Source organism: Antechinus flavipes, chromosome 2 (assembly GCF_016432865.1).
Source record: "Antechinus flavipes isolate AdamAnt ecotype Samford, QLD, Australia chromosome 2, AdamAnt_v2, whole genome shotgun sequence".
Taxonomy (NCBI): Eukaryota; Metazoa; Chordata; class Mammalia; order Dasyuromorphia; family Dasyuridae; genus Antechinus; species Antechinus flavipes.
In genome coordinates, this window is record NC_067399.1 from 103,926,001 (window position 1) to 103,950,374 (window position 24,374).

At 32.9% G+C, this 24,374-nt stretch overlaps 1 protein-coding gene across 1 annotated transcript in view; it reads right to left on the minus strand.

The window, feature by feature from the left end:
- Positions 1 to 24,374, minus strand: part of PPP4R3B (protein phosphatase 4 regulatory subunit 3B) — a 76,357-nt gene that overhangs the window by 45,865 nt on the left and 6,118 nt on the right. The window contains 1 exon segment of the mRNA XM_051975307.1: positions 9,841 to 9,939. Within this exon segment, the coding sequence (XP_051831267.1) occupies positions 9,841 to 9,939 (99 nt within the window).

Genomic DNA, 24,374 nt, shown 5'->3' on the forward strand with positions numbered 1-24,374 from the left:
AGAGCCATATGTAATTATTTTATTACAGTTGTGTTTATAAAAAATGAAGTTATTCTAACAAAGAATTAAAATAAAAGTTGCCTCAAGTTTCTTTTCCTTATAAAGTGAAATCACCTTTTCTGGATCTAAAAACACAATGACATTTCTTAAAGGAATCAATATATACCACTTCCATTTCCATAGGAAGACATATGTATGATTCAAATTTAAGGCAACACAAATCAATATTCAAAATTTCTTAACTTTTAAATTCTTCTAAAGGGCTGTAAAAGTGGTATTTTCATCTAACTTCACTTTACTTTGAGGAAGTTAAACCTGGTTATTTGATAAGAAAATCAGTCTAAAGACTTTCTCAATAACACTTATCAGGGTCTGAGTACATTTTGCTGACCCAGTGAACCTAGGCAAAATTCCAAATCATGAGAGAATGAGAGAAAGCAGGCTTTTAGAGAAGTAACATCACGTTAAAAAATAATCTGGCAAGTGTAATCATACAACAAAATCTCCAATATCTGTTAAAATTCTACTCTAATAACATTACAATTAATTGTTCTGTATTCATTCAGCTTAGGTAGTAAGTTCATGTAAGAGTACTATTATGTTGTTAAACTGAATTCCAGAAAAGAAACAGGGCTCCAATAAAATACTCCAATAAACAACTCCAATAAAAATAAAAGAGCAAAAGTTGAGTCTACCATAATTTTTCTGTTATCACCAGTAGCATTCTTTAATTACCTTTATCATTTACTTCAAAACAGTTCCCAACTATCCATCAGAAAAATACCAATACTTTAAGTATCTATATAATTTTTATCATTATGGGAACTTCCAAGGCCAAAACAGATTCTGTGACTTGCAAATTAAATCATATGTTCAAAAACTTAGAGATTAACTGATGACCACAAACACAAACCCATCAAGGGCCAGGGGCAATATCTGAACACAGGTTCTATATGATTTTAAGTTTACCACACACAATCTCTCTCAATCAAAAAATATGGATTAAGCTCGGGATACAAAGGGAAAATCACTGTTCTTTTCTTCAAGAGACTCACATTCCATTAGAGGAAACATTAAGAAAATGTAATTGTAATAAATAAAGTCAATAAAGTATGGACAGAAGATAAACTCAGTGAAGTAATGAGAATGGGGACTGGTAAAAACTTCCTGCAGACCTTTGAAAGGACTTAAGCTGAGTCTTGAAATAAGGCCAGGCCATGAGTGAGGAGAGTATAGTACACAACATAGAGAAAAGCAGTTCAATATAGCTGAATATCAGAGTGTAAGAAGTATGGAAAATTAAAAATGAGGAAAATTATGAAATTTAAATGCCAGAGGAATTTATATTTATTTTTGGAGTTAACAGGGAACCATTCAAATTCAGGAGGCCAACAAGATTTAACAAGTTCTAGGAAAATCACTTTAGCAGCTGAATGAAGGATGAATTGAAGTGAGATTGGATTTGAAGAGCATAAACAGCAATTAGAAGTATCTTGGAATAGTCCAAGCAAGAGGTGATGAGGATCTATACAAGAGTAGTAGCTGTGTATGTGAAAGGAAGAGGACTATATTCAAGATTTTATGAAGGTAGAAATGATCAGATTTGGCAACATACTGTACATATGGGGTAAAAATGAGAAATTAACTATGACATCCATAAAGTAACTGGGAAGAAGCTTATCTAGACCATTGGTATCAAACTCCTGGCCTCCCAAAATCCATACTTCACCCCTTCTTTAATCAGATTAAAATGTAACTGGGAGACACTTAACAAAACAGAAAAAAAAAATACAACATTGTTATTTTGTGGTTTTCAAAGTCAATATGCAGTAGCAGGGATATATTTCAACTGGTATAGATAATAATGAGTAGTTTTCAAAAAACAATGGTTTAGGAGGAAAAATAGTGAGCTCTATTTTGGATGTGCTAAATTTGAAACAGCTAAAAGACATTCAATTTAAGTTCAAAAGGCAGTTGGTGAGGTAGAATAGGAATTCAGATTAAATCCGGATGTAGAGATCCGAGAATTATCTGCGTAAACACAATTAATGGACTCATAAAGTGAAATCATAGAAAGTGGGAGATGTACTAGGAAAAAACTTTTACATCCAAGAGTTCTGAAACAGATTCTTCTGTGTGGTGATCTTTTTCTTCTCAAAACGCAGCCAGGTGATAAAAGTCCAGATGTTCTATTGCCTCCAATATAGCCCGGTTAGTTTAGAGCCTTCGGAATGTCTCCAAATGCAAAGGTTTTATCCTTCAGCCTCTGCCTCTGCTTTCTTCAGCCTTCAATCCAGCTCCAAGTTGAATTTGTCTTGCCTCTAAGAGAGGGCTTCTGGCTCTCAATCTCCCAAAGTGCTCTGTGTCTGCACCAGAGTGCTCCTCTCCAATCCAGCTGAACTCTCTTCCGCCACCAGCCAGCCAAGTGGAAAATATTCTGGAATGAATCATTCTTCACTGGCTTATATCTGACTCTTCTGAGAGAATGGGATTATGGGTTTTCTCCCAGAGTGCTCTCTGGCCCTAAGAGCTTTAAGGGAGGTGTGAATTCACAAAGTTATAAAGTTTACTTTGTGAATCTGGCATACTTGTGAACTCCGATGAATAAAGGTGTAAACACAAGCATTGTACTAATTATTTCTACTTAGTACCTTGTTTCAGGTTCTGGCCCAAAACATCTTGTAAGATCAGATCAACAATCTATCGACTCTAATGAGTTAGCAGTTTGTCAAGATTCCAACACTTCTGATAAAGAATTGTATTCTGACAAAGAATACAAGCCATTCTCCAACTGATAAATGGTCAAAGGATATGAACAATTTTCAGATGAAGAAATTAAAGCCATTTCTAGTCATATGAAAAAAGGCTCCAAAACACTATTGATCAGAGAAATGCAAATTAAGATAATTCTAAAGTACCATTTCACATCTCTTGGATTAGCTAAAATGACAGTTAAAGAATAATAAATGTTGGAGGGGATGTAGAAAAACTGGGATATATAACATTGTTGGTGAAGTTGTGAAACAATACAACCATTCTAAACTGTGCCCAAAGGACTATCAAACTCTGCATACTTTTTTTTTTTTTAATTATAGCTTTTTATTTACAAGATATATGCATGGGTAATTTTTCAGCATTGACAATTGCAAAATCTTTTGTTCCAATTTTTCCCCTCCTCCCCCACCCTTTCCCCCAGATAGCAGGTAGACCAATACATGATAAATATGTTAAAGTATAAGTTAAATAAAATATATGTATACATATCCACAGTTATTTTTCTGCATACCTTTTGACCCAGCAGTGCCATTACTGGGTCTGTATCCCAAGGAAATCCTAAAGGAGGAAAAAGGACCTCCATGTGCAAAATTATTTGTAGTAGCTCTTTTTGCAGTGGCCAGGAAATGAAAACTGAATGGATGCCCATCAGTTGGAGAATGGTTGAATAAATTATGGCACATGAATATTATGGAATATTATTGTTCTATAGAAATGATCAGCAGGATAATTCCAGAAAAGCCTGGAAAGACATGCATGAACTGATATTAAGTGAAGTGAGTAGAACCATGAGAACAATGTACATGGCAACAAGTTAAGATTATGCAATGATCAATTCTGATGGACATGGCTCTTTTCAACAACAAGCTGATTCAGATCAATTCTAATAGACTTGTAATGGAGAGTCATCTGCAACCAGAGAGAGGATTGTGGGGTCTGAAGGTAGATCACAACATTTATTTTCACCTTTTTTGTTTGCTTTCTCATTTTTTCCCCTTTTTGATTTTATTTTTCTTGTGAAAATATGCCTAAAAGAACTGCATGTTTAATATATATTGGATTACTTGCTATTTAAGGGAAGGAGAAAAAATTTGGAACACAAGATTTTCAAGGGTGAATGTTGAAACTATGCATATATTTTGAAAAAAAAACTTAAAAAAGAAAAGGAAAGAAAGTAGAGTTGTGTTATGGACTCTTTTGGCAATCTGGTGAAGCCTATGGACCTCTTAGTGCTTAGAACACTACTGGCATATAATACGCACTTAACAAATGCTTACCAACCTGACTTCTCAAAATGTTTGCTGTATTTATTCTTAAAAAGGCATATTGAATTTCAGTTAAATGTTAGTAACAATAAAGGTATACATTTGGTATTGGCTAAGAAATAGACTAGTTGATCAATGGAACAGATTAGGTCCAAAGGACAAAACAGCCAATCATGTTAATAATCTACTGTTTTGACAAACCCAAAGACCCTAATTTTTGGGATAAGAACTCACTACTTGACAAAAATTGCTGGGAAAATTGGAAATTAGTATGGCAGAAAGTAGGCATTGACCCACACTTAACACCGTACACCAAGATATGGTCAAAATGGGTTCATGACCTAGGCATAAAGAATGAGATTATAAATAAATGGAAGAGCATAGGATAGTTTACTCTCAGACCTGTGGAAGAGGAAGGAATGTATAATCAAAGAAGAACTAGAGATCTACAAAATAGAAAATTTTGATTATACCAAATTGAAAGGTTTTCGTACAAACAAAACTAATACAGACAAGATTAGAAGGGAAGCAATAAACTGGGAAAACATTTTTACAGTTAAAGGTTCTGATAAAGGCCTCATTTCCAAATTATATATAGAATTGACTCTAATTTATAAGAAATCAAGCCATTCTCCAACTGATAAATGGTCAAAGGATATGAACAGACAATTCTCAGACGAAGAAATTGAAATTATTTCTAGCCATATGAAAAGAGGCTCCAAGTTATTATTTATCAAAGAAATGCAAATTAAGACAACTCTGAGATACCACTACACATCTGTCAGATTGGTTAGAATGACAGGGAATGATAATGCAGAATGTTGGAGAGGATGTGGGAAAACAGGGACACTTAATACACTGTTGGTGGAATTGTGAATACATCCAGCCATTCTAGAGAGCAATCTGAAATTATGCCCAAAAAGTTACCAAACTGTGCATACCCTTTGATCCAGCAGTGCTACTACTGGGCTTATAACCCAAAGAGATTTTAAAGAAGGGAAAGGGACCTGTATGTGCCAAAATGTTTGTGGCAGCCCTGTTTGTGTTGGCTAGAAACTGGAAAATGAATGGATGCCCATCAATTGGAGAATAGTTGGGTAAATTGTGGCATATGAATGTTATGGAATATTATCGTTCTGTAAGAAATGACCAGCAGGATGAATACAGAGAGGCTTGGAGAGACTTACATGAACTGATGCTGAGTGAAATGATCATTATGTACCTCAACAACGATACTGTATGAAGATGTATTCTGATTGAAGTGGATTTCTTTGACAAAGAGATCTAACTCAGTTTCAACTGATCAATGATGAACAGAAGCAGCTACACCCAAAGAAAGAACACTGGGAAATGAATGTAAACTGTTTGCCTTTTTGTTTTTCTTCCCAGGTTATTTTTACCTTCTGAATCCAATTCTTCCTATGCAACAAGAGAACTGTTTGGTTCTACACACAAAAATTGTATCTAGGATATATTGCAACATATCAACATGTACAGGACTGCTTGCCATCTGGGGGAGGGGAAAATTCGAAACACAAGCGAATGCAAGGGACAATGCTGTAAAAAAAATTACCCAGGCATGGGTTCTGTCTATAAAAAGTTATAATTATTGGAAAAAAAAAGGTGTAGATTTTTTTCCCCATACAAGTTTCTGGGCCCCCAGAAATCTATGAAGAAAGTCCTTAAATGTTACAAATCTAGTAGAGGTTTTTAAGACAATTTATGATTAAAAGCATGGATACACACACATCTTTTGGAAATAGGACAGAAAGAGATACTGAATTCAATGAATAAAGGAGACCACCTTAGTCACACAGCACGTGCTTCAGAGACGCTTGAATTAATTTTATACATGGTAAATTGTTAATAGGCTTTGTGTTTAAGCTATTTCATTAAGGTACAGCTTGATATTTTATATTTATACTCATTTCGTTACTGAAAAAGACAGTTTAAAATTTAACTTTGTGCACAGAAGAAATTTTGTGTTCTGTCTCTTTGGTTTGCAAACTTCAAAGACTTATTTTATTATTTTTGCATGTGTGAAGTGATTTTATTTTTTTCATTTTATTATAGCTTTTTATTGACAAAACATATTATGCATGGGTAATGCAAAAACTTCTGTTCCAAGTTTTCCCCTTCTTCCCTCCACCCCTTCCTTAGATGGCAGGTAGTCCCATAAATGTTAAACATGTTAAAGTATATGTTAAATACAATATATGTATACATAGAAAGATAAGAAAAATCGGATTTAGAAAAAAGGTAAAAATAACCTGAGAAGAAAAATAAAAATGCAAGCAAACAATAACAAGAAAGAATAGAAATGCTATGTTGTTTCCTAGTATTTTTTCGCTGAGTGTAGCTGGTTCTGTTCATTACTGATCAATTGGAAGTGATTTGGATCCTCTCATTGTTGAAGACAGCCACTTCTGTCAGAATTGATCTTGTATTGTTCTTGAAGTGTATAATGATCTCTTTTCTACTCATTACACTTAGCATCAGTTCATGTAGGTCTCTCCACACCTCTCTGTATTCATCCTGCTGGTCATTTCTTACAGAATAATAATATTCCATAACATTCATATACCACAATTTACTCAGCCATTCTTCAATTAATGGGCATCCATTCAATTTCCAATTTCTAGCCATTACGAAAAGGGCTGCCACAAACATTTTGGCACATGTGAGTCCCCCCTTTCCCTTTCTTTGGGATATAAGCGAGTAGTAGCACTGCTGGATTAAAGGGTATGCAGAATTTGATAACTTTTTAGTATAGTTCCAAATTGCTCCTCAAAATTGGATCCACTACAACTCCACCAACAATGCATCAGTGTCCCAGTTTTCCCATATTCCCTCCAACATTCATCATTATCTTTTCCTGTCATCTTAGCCAACCTGAGAGGTGTATAGTGATATCTCAGAGTCTCAATTTGCATTTCTCTGATCAATAATGATTTGGAACACCAAAGAATAATTTTAGACAGCAAATACTACAGATACTGTAGGTCTAAATTTACCTATATGGAAACATGTCAGAATTCTGGCTAACATTAAAAATTTATTATTACGGCATACAGTTGAGATAAAGGTTTAAAACACTGCTAATAAATGAATAAGAACAATCTATCTTAGGTGCAGAATGCAAAGAAATCAAAGTTCATTGTTTCTGAGAGTATTCTATTCACTTTAACATTATTTCTGCTTGCATGACAAATATGGAAATATGTTTTGGATAACTGCATAGGTTTAACCTATACTGGATTGCTTGCTGTCTAGGAGAGGAAAATGGAAAGAAAGGAAAAAAATTTGGAACATAAGGTTCTGCAAGGATGATTGTTGAAAACTATCTTTGCATGTATTTTGGGGAAAAAAGTTATCAAAAATTTAAAAAAGGAAACAAAACAAAAACCCAGTATTTGTTTTACAAATCTAATTTATGAAAAATACACCTATTATTTCACAGTAATACAAAAACTTCTGTTATAAAATAGGTCACATCTAGATGCTTTGTGGTTTATAAAATGCTTTAATAACTGCAAGGATTGTAAAAGACTTAGTGACTTGCCCAAGGTCACACAGCTACTAAATAATACAGCTAGATGCTAGCCATTGAATGAGATATAGTTACAATAAAGATTAAATTGAACACTAAATGCCTCGACAAACCTGGCATCCAAAATTTTAAAATAACATTTCTTTTATTTTTATGGCCTACACCCACATTCTGTTTACCTAGTATATTAAAACTGAATAGCCAGAATATTGAGACAACAGGCTTACTATTCTCAATGGCTAAGAATACAACTTTCACCCCTCTTACAAGCATTAATCATCCAAGCATACTTAATTATCTCTTAAATTATTATACAAACGTACATTCCTGTTTTTTATTTTATTTAGGATTTAAGCCTGTGATTTTGTTGGAACATGGAGTTTCTGAAGGGAAACAGTATAGACAGGCAACTTTTCTATAATTGAGTTGTACTGTGCATTAGAGGCCAAGTAAATTGTCTTAGAACAGAAAGACAGTAGGTTTCAAAGGCAAGATTTAAATACAGGTCATCAAAATTCTGAGTAGGCTTTATATATAGTGTTCTGCACTACCCTTTCATACTGAATATACTAAATACACTTTAACATTTTATTGAAGACTCAAGGTCTTCATTATCAACAGTAAGTACTGTACTAAAAGATGGAGACTGCCTCAGGTCTAACTGTGGTATATAGAAATGTTTGTGGCAACAAAATATTTCGCAGGAATCCTTTGCTTTTAATTTTTTTTTGTATTTACCTTTTGTGTTTTCTGTCTTCTATATCATCATTTCTTATTTTCCCTTAAAGTCAATATGGTCTTTCCCCCTTTTAATTTAATATTCTTATAAAACAGACAATTAGCTTGTCAGATCTATAAAGAATAGTGAAAATAACTCTCCTTAATGCAAGATCACTTCACCAAATTCTCAGGGAATCCATAAATAATGACACAAAAAATAGAAGTTTATGATGCGAGAACTATAGACTCATTTGTTTTTAACAGCTCAATTAAAAAAGGCAACTATAATCACCATCCTTATTTTAGATTTCAAGAAATGATTTTAGAATGTGACTTGCTTAATGTCACAAGGCGAATCCCAGAGCAAAGGGAAAACTTAAATCAATTCTCCTGTGTCTAATGCTCTTAACACTACAGCAAGCTGCCTCTGCCCAATAATAATTTTCTATTTACTTAGCACTTTAAAAGTATGAGAAATTCTCTACAACAATGAGATGATTCAGACCAGTTCCAAAGGTCTTGTGATCAAAAGAACCATCTACACCTAGAGAGAGGATTGTGGGAACTGAGTGTGGTTCACAACATAGCATTCTCATTCTTTTTGTTGTTGTTTGCTTGCATTTTATTTTTGTCATCATTTTCTTTTCTGTCTTGATTTGATTTTTCTTGTACATCAAGATAATTGTATAAATATGGATAATTGTATAAATATGTATGCATATATTGGGGAAAAAAAGAGTATAATCATTCACAAAGATCTCATCAGGCCCTAACAATATTGTGAGGCACAAGTGTTAAAAGTGTCATTATATTTATCATATTGAAAAGCAATGTGTGAAGATGATTCTGGCCTGTACCTATTGAGGAAAATTTCCTTATCTGGGAAATTCCCTAAGCCAATGAATTAAGAGGTCCAGTTCTATCCTTAACCCCATTATATTTATGAAATAACTGAGACTCAAAAAGGTTAAATAGCATGCCCCAAACTACATAATAGCCAACAAGTGGCAGAATCTAGATTTCAACTTGTCTTCTTATAATATTCTTTCCATTATTCTGTAACAACATTCTCTAGACAAAGAATTTGCGGTCCCACATGTGCAAAAATGTTTGTGGCAGCCCTCTTTGTAGTGGCAAGAAACTGGAAACTGAGTAGATGCCCATCAATTGGAGAATGGCTGAATAAATTATGGTATATGAGTGCTATGGAATACTATCTTCTCTGAAAATTGTAATATTGAAGAATTGCATACACTATGGACAGATTAAATGATTTGCCTAGTACACATATTTTAAGCCAGCTCCTTATGATACTGAGATTAATTCTCTATTTACTGTTTCATACTGCCCTCAACTATAAATGATGAAAAAGAATTTCTATATTGATTGCCAAGCCCACAGACTAGATTATTAGCACTATGCTATTCATTAATTTTTAAATGCTTACATCTAAAAAAGCAAAATCAAAACTTCTCTATAAGCAGGCTCCTTGTATAAACTATGCAACCATTAATAATAAAAGAACCATACCTGGCAAATTTTTTCCCAGATCTCATCACAGCCAGCCTTTTCCTGAAAACTCAAAGCCAGATCATAGTTTTCAGCTTCTGACCAAACAATTAACGTATCCTGTTTAAAAATAAAGATTTTTAATTAAAAATTTCAGGTGAAAATGTACTCTTTAATGAATGTTAAAAAAAAAAAAAAAACTCAAAACATAACTAAAAAGTAAATGTAGTTTTAAGAAAAATTGGCATGCATTAAAAGGAAATAACCAGAATGCCAAAAATATTCAATTTATCCAGAAATATATAATTAATGAGTTACTTCATGCACAACTTCTAAGACTAATTTATATTGTATCATTCTTTGAATATTAAAATTACTTTAGAAAAATGGCAGTTCCATATTAAACAGTTAAACAACTTCCTAAAATAATACTCTTGATGGATGGATGGCATAAAAATAGATTTAAGCAACCTAGTCTTTGGGGAAATTATGCAACAGGTTATTTGTCATTGTTTTCCAGTCCTCTCACGCTTCCCTTCCTAAAGCCAATCAAAACCTTATTCTTCTAGTTAGCAGATGACTACTAATTCTTGCTATGGTACTAAAATAACAATTAAAGCTGACATTCACATAAAAATTATAAATGTTTTACATAAAATATTTCATCATAGTCACAAAGAAGCCTATGAGGTAACTTACTGCTAAACCCACTTTTTTTTTTTTGTTATTGTGATGAAAACATTGATCTCTCCTCCCCAATAAAACTCAAGAAAAATAAAGGGGAAGGAGGGGGGAAGAGAAGGAGGGAGAGAGAAAGTAGAAAGGAGAGAGTAGGATGAAGGGAGGGAGGGAGAGAGGGAGAATATGCTTCAGTAATTTGTATTCAGATACAACCAGTTCTTTCTCTTGATATGGATAGGATTTTTCATTACAAGTCCTTCAAAGTAGTCATGAATCATTGTTATCTCTGAGAAGAGTAAAGTCCTCACAGTGATTATTCCAGCACATTGCTATTACTTTGTTCATAGTACATTTTACTTTGCTTGAGTTCATGGAAGGCTTTCCAGGTTTTTCTGAGAGCATCTTAACTCATCATTTCCCATAGAATAATAATAATCCATCATAATCACAAACTATAATCTATTCATCATTTCCCAATTAATAAGCATCCTCTGTTTCCTTTTTTTTTTTTAACCCAAAGAGTTCCTATATTTTTGTACAGAAGTCTTTTTACCTTTTTTTTTTTTTTTTTTTTTTAAATCTCTTTTGGAATTCATGCCCAGTAGTGGTATTGTTAGGTTAAAGGATATGCATGATTTCACAGCCCTTTGGGGATAATTACTTTATTTTGATCATTTATCAATTGGGAATGGCTCTTATTTTTTATAAATATGACTGTTCTCTATACATTTGAGAAATGAGGCCTTATCAGAGAAACTTACTTCAAATCTTTTTACACTTAGTATTGCTAACTATATCCCCCCCATCTATTCTATTCTCCCTCACCTGCCTCCTCAAAAAAGTATTTTGCTACTAATAACTCCCTTCCCCAATATGCCATCTCTTCTATCACTATCCCCCATTTCCTTCCCATATATTCTCCCCCTCCTATTTTCCTGTAGGTAAATAGGTTTCCTATAACTATACTGAATTATTTCCTCTTTGAGCTAATTCTGATGACGATCAAGTTCACTCACTCTCCCCAATTTCCCCCCCTTTCCTCCACTGTAAAAGGCTTTTTCTTGCCTCTTTTTGGCAGATTATTTATACCATTCCACCTCTCCCTTTCTTCTCCTAGTAATTTCTTTGATCCCTTCATTTTTTTTTAGATATTATCCCTTCATATAACATACCTGTTCTCTCTCTCTATATATATATCTTCTTACTGCCATAACAATGAAAGTTCTAATAATTTAAAAGTGTCATCCTCCCATGTAAGAGTGTAAACAAATGTCCCTTATACTTTTTCTGAGTCCTGAATTTGAAAATCAAATTTTCTATTTTCTATTTAACTCTGTTCTTTTCATCATGAATGATTCAAAGTCCTCTATTTAATTGAATTTTCCCCTTTCCCCTGACAGATTATAGTCAGTTTTGCTTGGTTGTAATCCTAGCTCCACTGCATCATACTCTAAGACCTTCAATCCTTTAATGTAAAAGCTGCTAAATCTTATGTTATCCTGACTGCGACTCCAGTATAATTCAATTCTTTCTAGATGCTTGTAATATTTTCTCTTTGACCTGGGAGTTTCAGAATTTGACTATAATATTCCTAGGAGTTTTCATTTTGGGATCTCTTTCAAGAGATTAGGGTGGAATCTTTCGATTTCTATTTTACCCTCTTGTTCTAGAATATCAGGACACTTTCCTTGATAATTTCTTTAAAAAAAGTCCAGACTTTTTTTTTTTTTTTAATCATGACTTCTATATAGATCAATGTTTTTTAAATTCTCTCTCTCCTGGATCTATTTTCCAAGTCAGTTGTTTTCCCAATGAGATACTTCACATTTTTAATTTTTTTTTTTATTCTTTTGGCTTTATTGTCTTGTATCTTTATTTCTAATAAAGTCATTAGCTTCCATTTGCTCAAATCTAATTTTTAAACAATCATTTTCCTTAGTGAGCTTTTGTACCTCCTTTCCCATTTGGCCAATTTTGCTTTTTAAAGCATTTTTCTCCCTGGTAGCTTTTTGTATTTTCTTTCACACCACTCTCAATTCTCTTCCTAAATTTTCCTCTATCTTTCCCACTTGATTTTCAAAATTCTTTATGAGCTCTTCCATAGCCTGAGAACAATTCTTTTTTCCTTGGAGACTTTTGATATAGAAACTTTGATTTTGTTATCTTTTTCAAAGTGTTTTTTCCCCAGCTTAAATCTGATTTTTTTTAAATTAAAGCTTTTTAGTTTCAAAATATATGCATAGATAATTTTCAACATTCACCCTTTCAAAACCTTGTGTTTTAATTTTTTCCTTCCCTTCCTCTTCCTCCCTTAGCAGCAAGTAATCCAATGTATGTTAAACATATGCAATTCTTTTATACATATTTCCACAATTATCGTGCTGCACAAGAAAAATCATACCAAAAAGGGGGGAAAATGAGAAAGAAAACAAAATACAAACAAACAGCAACAAAAAAGTGAAAATACTTTGTGGCGATCCACATTTGAGAAGTTCTCACAGTCTTCTTTCTGGGTGCAGATGGCTCTCTTCATCACAAGATACTAGAAATGGCCTGAATTATCTCATTTGAGCCATGTCCATCAGAACTAATCATCGTATAATCTTGCTATTGTTCTGTACAATGTCTCTTGGTTCTACTTACTTCATTTAAGTCATGTAAGTCTCTCCAGATCTCTCTGAAATCATCCTGCTGATCATTTCTTACAGAATAACTTTCCATAACATTCACATACCATAAACATTCATATACCATAACTCATTCAACCATTTTCCAACTGATGGGCATCCACAGAGTTTCCAGTTTCTTGCCACTACAACTGAGCGTACACTTTGAGCTTCCTCATTACCATAGTAACTTTCTATGGTCAGAATCTTTTTCTGTTGTCTGCTCATTTTCCTATCCTAATATTCAGCTTTTAACCCTCTGTTTAAGTAGGGAATTATTTCTAGGATGGAAGGTGAAGCACTTCAACCTTCAGGGATTTTATGAAGCAATTTTCAGAGATTCTTCTAGGGATCTGATCATATGCACTCCAGAAAAAAACTGTAATGAACACAGAGGTATTAAATTTACATTTGGAATAATGCAATCCATACTGCATTTATCTACTACAAACTCTGTAACTGCAAGTGGTATTCATTTCCTAATTTCATTTTAGCATCATCAGCTATAATAGTAATTTGTACTATTTACTAATTGGATGGCAGTTCTCTTTCAAAAACCTTTTGTAGATGCTTCAAGAATTTCAATTTTGAATCTAGTTGCCAAGCTTGACATGCTCTATGCTCTGGTTCTCTATGCCTTTGAGTTAATTTTACCAATAACAGGAAACGGCAATCAACTGCAAAATACAATTTACAAAACTACCCATTCAATTCTCCTATCTTCACCATGCTTTTGATAAGTTATATTATTTTTGAAGACTTCAAAGAGATGAAATCTTCAAGCCCACTTAAGATGTGGACTGACATGTACTGATAGTCTCTGCATCTCCCTTTATAGGACTGTTTTTTTCCCCAAAGTATCTAAGATCCACTTCCTCTTTGTGTATGACTAAAACTGATCCTTCAAATTGGGTTCTTTTCAGCAGTTATTCCTCTGTATATATTAGGATCTAGGGCAGCTGTTCTTTTCACTATTATTTTCTTTAATATTATTTCAATATCATAAAGTACGTAAGAAACAGTAATGCTTATCTTGAAATACAAGTGGATCCAGTCATTGATGGAAAAAAATTTTGTTACACAATTATTTCCAATTTGCATCCTTTTCCTCCTTTCTTCATTACAGTCATAAAAATTCTCTCTAAATAATCTAGCTTAACTGGATCATTTATTAAGTTTCCTTGAAAAATATTCACACTCTTACAAGATTAAAAATCCAGATTTTTTTGTTAAAATTTAGAACATTAAAAAAAAAAAATTTAGAACATTTAAGTTACTATGCAATACATTAACAAACTGAGCCAAATAATTTAATGTGGCTAAAATTCCATTAAGAAGCAGCCAGGTATAATAAGTAAGAGAAATAGCCTTGGAAAAGAAAGACCTGAATTCAAGGCACACATTTGATGCATATTTGCTATACTTAATCTCTCAGTGTTGTAAAAAACTTTGTGTAAGATACTAAGCTTCAGAGAACAAAATCTGCACTCACAAAAAAAGATGTCTATACAAAAGAAATCAGAGATCTACTTCTTTTCCCTAAAATTCTATTAACTAAAATTACATGAAATTTCATTTTAAAAATCCTAATTATAAAACAGAAACAATACTGAAATGCAGTCTGAAATGAGAAGAACACAAGATTTTCAGTCATTAGATCTGACTGAATTTGAATCCTAAATCTTCCATACAAGGAATGAGACTTCACCTTGATGAACCTCAGATTCCCTCAATTATAAACTGAAGAAGTGGGACCAGATTTTCTACAAGGTTCTAGATTCTGTGATATTATATAAAATGTTAAAAATAATCTCTCCCCTCTCCAAAACAAGTCTTCAACAGTTTACCTAATCAGCAATGATCCTAACAACTTCTCTACTATTATTAATATTAATAATAAAAAAAGATATAAATCTTCAAAACATCCCTGGATTGAAATCTACCTACTTATCCCCAAAGGAATGTTGTGAATATTATAGCAAATGTGAAAGTTTTTTGAAAAGTTTTTAAAACAAAATTTAACTTTGAGATAATGATAAATGTTGGAAGGAATGTGGGAAAATAAGGTCACTAATGCATTGATCCAAACATTCTGGAGAGAAACTAAGAACTATGCCCAAAGAGGTATAAAACTGTGCATACTATTTGATTCAGTAGTGCCACTACAGAGTCTGTATCACAAAGAGATCATAAAAGAGGATAAAGGACCCATATGCATACAAAAATGTATGTAGCAGCTCTTTTTGTAGTGGCAAGGAATTTGAAAATGAGTAGATGTCCATCAATTAGGGAATTACTTTGGATAAGTTATAGTATATTAAAAGTAATGGAATAATATTCTATAAAAAATGATAAAACAGGCTGATTTTAGAAAGTCCTGAAAAGATTTACATGAACTAATCCAGAGTGAAGCAAAACAAACCAGAAAAGCACTGTACACAGCAACAGTAAGATTATGCAATAATTATGACAGATTTGGTTCTTCTCATTCAATAAACTTTATATAGAAACCTGCATCCAGAGAGGGTAACTATTGAAACTTTAAGTCAATACATACCATTTTCACCTTTTTTTTTTCATGATTTTCCCTTTTATTCTGATTTTTTTTTCAACATAATTCATGTGGGAATATGTAAAAAATGAATGTACATGTGTAACAATTTTTTTACATATAACTGAGAAAATAAATATTTAAAATAAAATGTGTCAGGCAAAAAATAAAACAAAAATAAATTTGTGCTTTGAAAGCTATATTCCTTCCTTGAGTGTTAACTAATGATGGATTTAGGCCTTCACACTAATATATATGACCTAATATCACAAAAGAAATACCTTTAAGCCACATACCTACAGCAGAATTTTACAATTCTGCTCAGAGGTAGCTCAGGACATACAACAGCTGGACTAAGTCAGGAAAATCAAAGTTCAAATCCTGCCCCAGATAGTTATTAGCTGTGGGACCTAGCTCAAAACATCAAACCCTCAAAAAACCAAATTTTCTAAAAAGAAGATAAGGCTTCCAGTCAGGAAGACCTCAGATTCAAGTTCCAACTCTGACAAATATAATGGGTGTGTAATCACTTAACTATTCAGGGATCTAGATGATTCTTTTAAGACAGTGAGTTCCACATTTAGCAATTGATAAATGGTCAAAGGATGTAAACAGCCAATTTTCAATGAAGAAATTAAAGCCATTTCTAATCATATGAAAAAATGCTCTAAATCACTTTTGATCAGAGAAATGCAAATTAAGACAACTCTGAGGTTCCTTCCACTTCACACTTCTCAAATTGGATAATGTTGGAAGGGATGTGGAAAAACTAGGACACTAATGCGCTGTTGGTGGAGTTATGAAGTAATCCAACCATTCTGGAGAACAATTTGAAATTATACCTAAAGGGTTATCAAACTGAATACCCTTGGATTCAGAAGTGTCTATACTGGGTTTGTATCCCAAAGAGATCATAAAAGAGGAAAAAGGTCCTACATGTGCAAAATGTTTGCAGCAGCCCTTTTTATAGGGGCAAAGAACTGAAAATTGAGTAGATGCCCCTCAGTGGGGGTATGGCTGAATAAGTTATGGTTTGTGAATGTATTAAAATATCATTGTTCTATAAGAAATGATGAGCAGGCTGATTTCAGAAAGTCTGGAAAGACTATAGACTTAATGATGAAAAGTGCCATCTGCATCCAGAGAGAGAACTATGGAGACTGAATGTAAATTAAAACATAGAATTTTCACCCTTTTTTTGTCGTTTGCTTGGTTTTCTCCCCTTTTGGTCTGATCTTTCTTGCACAGCATGATGAATATGTAAATATGTTTAGAGGAATTGCTAGTGTTTAATCTATATCAGATTGCTTGTTGTTTTGAGGAAGAGGGAAAGAAAGGAGGGAAAAAGAAAATTTTGGAATACAAGGTTTTGGAAAGGTGAATGTTAAAAATTATCTTTGCATGTATTTGGAAAAATAAAATACTTATTAAAATATGAAAAAAAGACTATATAACTTCTAGAACAGTTCCTGATCTGCAGTGGTAGAAGGAGTTTCTTATAAAGAATTCCTTGTACCAATAAAATTCCCAACAAAAATAAAAACAAAAATTAAAAAAAAAAAACATTTATACATGAAATATTTTAATTAGCAACACTATATAAAAACTGGAACAAGAAATTAATTTCTGTAATTTCAACAACACTTCAGGAAAAAGCTTCTAGAGATTGTCAACACTAAGCTGTGAATGAACAATGAATGGGCAGTAACTCTCCTCAATTCAAAAGAATCTCTTTGGAACTTGAGTTTCAAATAAACCAGTAATTGGTTGAATGTGTAAGAGGATTATTTTGGACCTAACACTTTCTATTGTACTCTTGCTTATTATTCTTAAGAATTCCTGTTTTTACTCATAATACTCTTCCCCACTCCTCTGCCCCCAATTCCCTGCTATTCCAGGATATAAAATACATAGTATCAACATTGTTTAACAGAACGTAGCCACACATAAATCTGCTTCCTTTCCCTCATCTTTGCCAGTTTCAATATTTCATAAGGTGTGGTTAAAAAAAAAAAAAAGTCACTGATAAGAAAAAATGCCAGGTTGATACAAGGAATATTCAATACAGAATGGGAAATCTTTCATTGTTTTCATCCTGAATCCTCAGGAAAATGAAGTACAGTGAACTCTTGGGCATGCAAGACAGTTTACTTATTTTAACTGCTTGTCTGCTTCATAGCAAACACTGTTTCTACTTCACTGGAACAATATTACTTCCTCGGTTTACAAATCCAGCAAAAAGTGAAAAGAATGATATTTTATAATATTTTTCCACTACCATGAAAATTGGATAGAGAAAAAACTCAGAGAAGAATAAAGAGTAGTGTTACTTAAGCTGGTTCTTTAAAACAGAATCAGAAGAGATACCACACAGGTCTTCCTAAAAAAGATTTTTACAATGCTATTTTATTATCAAAAATATTCTTCTGTGTGTGAGAGGATGGAGGGTGGACCTATTTTAGGTGATAAAAGTAATGGTGGTGAATAAAGGAACACCAGGCAGAAGATTAGTTGATTTCATCTGTATTAATGACCATGGAAACTCCCCCCTTCCCCCTTCCCCCAAATAGTCTTGAAAGAGCTTCTTGGGGCACTGTGGAAGTTTATGACCTGCATGTAACATATTAAATGTATGATCATGGGCAAATCATTAAGTACTCCAAAGTCATATAAATCAAATGTTGACCTGTATGACTAGAAGGAATTCATATCTTTGGTTCCCCATATAAAAAGTCATTGATATAGAGATAGAGAACTGGAAGGGTCTTCAGAGGTAATTTAGTCTAATATTTTGGGGATAATCTAGTCCAACTCTCTTATTTTAGAAATTAAGAATTTCCACTGTATTTCAATACTTCATGGGGAGATCTAGTAAGTTTTTCTTTCCAAAAAGCTTAAATTTTTCTCCTCACAATTTCCACCTGTTGTACCTAATTCTCCTTTCTACAATTAAGCAGAACAAATCATTTCACAAATTATGAATTCCATATCATTTCTTCATCATTCATCAAAAGAACAGCATATTAGAGTATATTTAACATTTTACTAAAATCTAAGAAAACTATTATTTGCAGAATATTCTAGATCTAACAATTTCAGCAACACTGTTAAAAAGGAAATAAAGTTAGTCTGGCATGTAAGATCTTATTTAGTGATCATTAATGTGTCTAGCAGGCACTGTGGAGTGTTTAGAACTAAGAACATAGTCAGAATTGAAGATGCCAAGGTCATATACTACATCCTGGGCCATCACCAGTTGTTTTGAATTTGTCTTGCCACTGGACCTGGAATGTCTCAGGAAGAGAGAGTGAGGCTGACTACTTTGTGAAACTGCCTAAATTCAATTCATATGCCAAGTCACCTCACCCATGACATTACCAATCCTCTTCCAAAAAAATGAGGAAGAACAAAGCTTCTTTGTACCAGTTCACCACCCAGACCATTTTAACGATACTTTCCAGATCTTTTTTTTTTTTTTAACCCCACTCCTTGATCTTTTTTTTTTTTTTAAAAATAAGGTTATTTGTCTTTCTCAAATCCTATGACTTACCTTAGCAGGTTCTTCATAATTATTACTGATAATAGCTTACCCATAATACATCTAATTTCTTTTAGTATCTTAGGACAGAGTTTGGACTGATGATCTGTATTTATCAAGGACAAAAAGGAGCTCTCCTTTTATCAGTATTTTCCTTGGATTTCAATTATACATTATTTTTATAATGTCCCTTTCAGTTCAAAAATAATTCTTCTTAGAAAAAAAAAATATTGAAGAGATTTGTTTCTTCTCATGTTTGTATTTTATTGTTGTCCCATCAACTTTAAGTAGTCATCTCTTTTCTACAATGTAGTTTAAAAAGTCTAACTCCTTTTTTGTTGTCCTTAGTTTTTCCCTCATTATCCTCGACTTTTTGTAAGCATTCTGAGGTATTATTCTAAAGGGATATTTTAAAAATAATGCTGTTAAGTGTCTTTCCTTCCATTTCATTTTCTTTATAATCTAAATCAGCTGAGGAGTTCCATACATATTTCACCTAAGATGATTTTCCTCTGATTTTCCTCACTTTTTTGTGTCTGTAGGAATTTATTCTTAAAAGGTTGCATAAATACCAAAATATTAAGACCAGCAAATTGTGACAACAAAAACAAAAAAACAAGCATTGAAACAAAATGAGTACCTGTCATCGAGGAAATACAAAATAAACATTACAGTTAAAGCTGGTGAAATTTATAATCAAATATGAAGAACTTATAGAAACCTGGAGAAATTTAGATGAATTGATATGGAGGGAAGTGAGCCAAACCAAGTGGAAAATATACATGATAACTAAAAGAAAAGAAAACACTAAAAATCACTTTAGCTCGGATTAATTGTAATGACCAATCCTTGTATAAGAATGAGGAAACACACCACCTTTTAACTGCAAAGTAAGGACCTACCAATCAGACAAGAATTTGGACATTATGCCTTTAGGTTTTACTTGAATATTTCATGGGGAGGGAAAAGGAAAGGAGAGGAACGGTGATTAAAGGTTAAATTATTAGCATATAAACAAGAAACAACAAAACTTTTGGCTTCTTAAATTTATTATCATTTTTAAGAACTTCCTATAATTGGGAGTTATTTTTATTGGATCACACTCAATTCAAATTTCTTTTCCCAAAATATAGGACACAAGTCAGACTATGCTCCTTTTTTTATCCCTATCACAAATTTCTAAGATGGAATAAAGGAAAGGGAATAAGCATTTATGTAGTACCTATTACATGCTATATATTATATATTAACACATTTGAATAGTCATTTACACAACAGTAACCTTAACTCTTAAATTTCTAGTGAGACTAAGACCTAGAATACAATTCTCTCATGTTGATTCTTCCATCTTTTAAAGGATATTACTAAGAAAGCCTAAATATTATAAGCTCCTCTATTTTTGAAGAACAGCATATGCTACCCTATATCAAGTTAAGTGAAGTCACCTTACACTTTAACATTATGCCCCTCTCTGGTCTTGTGATGTTTCCCAGACTCTCAACTATTTCTTCTATCTAGGTAACCTATAATATAATTTATTATCAACATAGCTTCTGTTTTTGTTTTTGTTATCTTAACCTGAATGATCTTGAGTGCTACCTGGTTTTTGAATTTTTTCATATATAAGTATAGCTTTTTTTTATATTCTCTAGGTCCTACCTCTTTTCCCTTCTATATTCTTAAATTATCTAGCCACAATTTACTGGCTCTTCTTGAAATGAAGAAATGTTCCAGAATTAACACAATGACAACCCTTGACCAGTGAGGTCCCAAGATCTATCATTATGATGACAATGGTATTGAGAGAAAGAGTAAGAAAATTCCTAAGATTCTTAAATCACTTTAGTTTTCAAAAATGAACTTAAGAAAATTATCAGAAAAATGAACTTAAGAAATTATCAGAAATATAAAATACTTTCACAAAAACAGAGAAATATATAGGAGTACAATTTATGCACCCAATGTTAGCCACTGATAAGACCATCAATAACAGCTCACTGAATTATTTCATTCCCTTACCTATTTGAAGAGTATGCCAATATAAGTTATTCAATTTTCTTGCCAATAATAAATTTAGATTTGTGGGAATTCCAGGACTGGTGAAATCTTCAATCTTTCTCAGAATTTGAATCCTATTCTTATTTCCAGGCATGGGTTCCTATGACTTATTTTCTGATCCTTTTCTACATTTCTGCTCTACAAGTCATTGTTTCTCCTTCAAAATCCTCCTCTAGATTTTCAGTGATCTCACATTTACTTATTTCCTTTGGCCATTTTGGGGGAGGTAGAGTTCCAAGAAACCCTTTTCTCACCTCTTATTTTTCCTCTGACCTGTTGGGTATGACTGTGTCATAGTTAATTAATCAGTTACAAAGGGAGGTTCTATTATTCAGTGAAGATAAACCTCTTTCTTAATTCTAAACTAGCATCCAGACCAGCTGTGAAATCAGAATTGTACTGAAAGTCTTAAATCTCTTATCTTCTAATATTTGGCGATTATGAAGAAATATCTCCTTTTCCTCATTAACTGTGCTGCTCTCACTACATCCTTTCAAGATTCTGTTTTATGTATATCCTCTACTTATCTGTTATATTTGATCCATCTTGTGTGGGTTTCTCCTACCTTTAAAAGTATGTACGTGTCTAAAACAAAAATTTTCTTTATACTCTAGCTACCAGAAGTACTCAAGCTAAAATTTTCAGTTTATTTTCACTGTCTACATTTCACAGACTCAGAATCACAAAGACTTCCAAGCAATACCTGATCAAACAAACTCCAGTAAAATATATACAAAACAAGTAGTTATGTCAGTCTTTGCTTAAAGATAACCAGTGAGAGAGAACTCAACACTTATATAAGTGGTCCGAATTAAACGGCTCCCAACTGTGGTAAGGGGTTTCTCCCTTAATTCTGCCTTTTAATAACTTTTGCATATTCTTCTGACTCTAAATTTTCAAATCTAGCTAGGCTCTTTAGGGAGAGACAGAACAACTCTAATCGTTTTCTCCTGACAAATCTTCAAGTATTTGTAGACAGTTTTCATATCCTTCCTATACCATCTATTCTCTAGGGTAAACATCTTCACTTTTTTCAACTAGTCTTCATATGGCACACTATTAAGGCCCTTCACTATCCTAGCTGTTCATTATATTACCTCTCTTCCCTGCCTGAACTCCTGCCAATTGGTTTCTAATTCTTGCATTCTACTACTGAAATCACCAATGATCTTTTTAGCTGTCTTAAGATTTTATTCTACTTGGTACAATATTTGTTTCTGTTGAGCTTCTACTTGAGGTATATAAGGATCAGATAACCATTAGGGTCATACAACTCCAAAATTTCCTTTTAAGAAGGAAATAGCTTTAGTATCTTATTTCTCAGCTGGCTGCACTACTATGAAATTTTTCAACCATCTAGCCATCCTCCCTTTCCCCCACCCCAATAACCTTTTGGAGCTTCCGTTTGAGTGTTGTTTTCCCCTATCAGATTGTAAACTCCTCAAAGAAAAGGACCATCTTTTTTTTTTTTTTTTTCATATTTGTATACCACGAACTTGGCACAAAGTCCAGCACGTAGCAAGTACTTAACAAATGTTTATTGGCTGACTGTAATCTTAGTTCTCTTTTCCTTCTGATCACTACTTTCACCTCTTACATTAAACCCTAAAGGTGACAGTCTCACAAGGCTCAGACTTTGGCTTTCTGCTTTACTCTTTCTAAAAAGATTAGAAAAAGTTCTAAATCTAATAAATGGTAAATGACTCTTTGTGATCAACAGAGTTGTCACTTAACTTATGAGCCTGAATATTCTCATTAAGCAAAATGGGAACACGTTCCCTGATCCTACTTACTTTCAAAAATCATGATTAAAAAAATACTTTAAACCTTACAATGCTAGAGAAATGTCAATTAGTGCACATTTGTTTCTTAAGGAAATTCATCTTCTTGTAGATACAAACATTATTTTTGTCTAGAAGACTCCTAAAATCTTCAGCCTCCATTCCAACTCTAGTTTGCTCATCTCCAATTTCATTCAGATTTCACTTTTCCTTAAACTTCATACAAAACATGGCCTATACCAATCTTCACCATCTCCTATGAATGTATATCACCTCTAACCTCAATCATGTAGGTACCTTTAATTCCCTACAACCAACAAAAATCAGTTGATTTTTAAAGATTTCCTTTGAATGTCCTTTCATTCTTCATTCTGTTATCATTCTAATCTAGGTCTTTATCATTTTAATTCCTGAATTCCTGAAACAGCCAAATTACTTTTCCATCCTCCAAATCAGTGGTTCTCAAATTATGGTCTAGAGAATCCTGGGGACCTCTGAAACTTCCCTTTTAGAGAGTCTACAAATTCAAAAATAGCTTTTATTTCCAATATGGTAAATGTTTATAAATATAATCCAGATAAACAAAAACTCTAATAAGATAAAGATACTGAAAACAGAAGTTTGAGAACCACTACTCCAAATCCTCTTCTCCCATACTGCTCTCTAATGCAATCTACTTTGCTTTCTGTTGCTAGATTAACTTCATAAAACACCACTTTTATCATGTTCAAGAACCTATAATAATTTCATGTTATTTATTAACAATCTTAAATTTCCTAATATAGCAAATTTCTTTATAATATGGCTACATTTTGTCAATGAAATGTAACTCCTTAAATCACATAATGTTGGAACTGTCAGAAGCCTAACAGATCAACTACTTCAACTTCTCATTTTAGAAATGAATATTTAGGCTCAGAAAGGGGAACTGATCTTTATAGGTCACATAGCAAATTTATGACATATCTAGGGCTACAATTCAATATTCTTGACGTCTTAACTTGGTATATTATTGTGAGTGTGTGTGTTGTACATGTATATATTCTTTCTATATTATCAGATCCAACCAATTGACTCCCAACCTAGTTGTCATCAATATTCTAGGGTACTATACCAATTCCATATACAATTTGTTCATTTCACACCTCTGTGTCCTTTCTTAAAAGAATTAAATCTTCTGGTGAAGATTTCTCCGATGGCCTCAGTCTATAATCAATCCTTTCCTCTTCTGAATTTTGATTGCACCAATTCTCTAATAACAGTTTAATTCTTCATCCCAT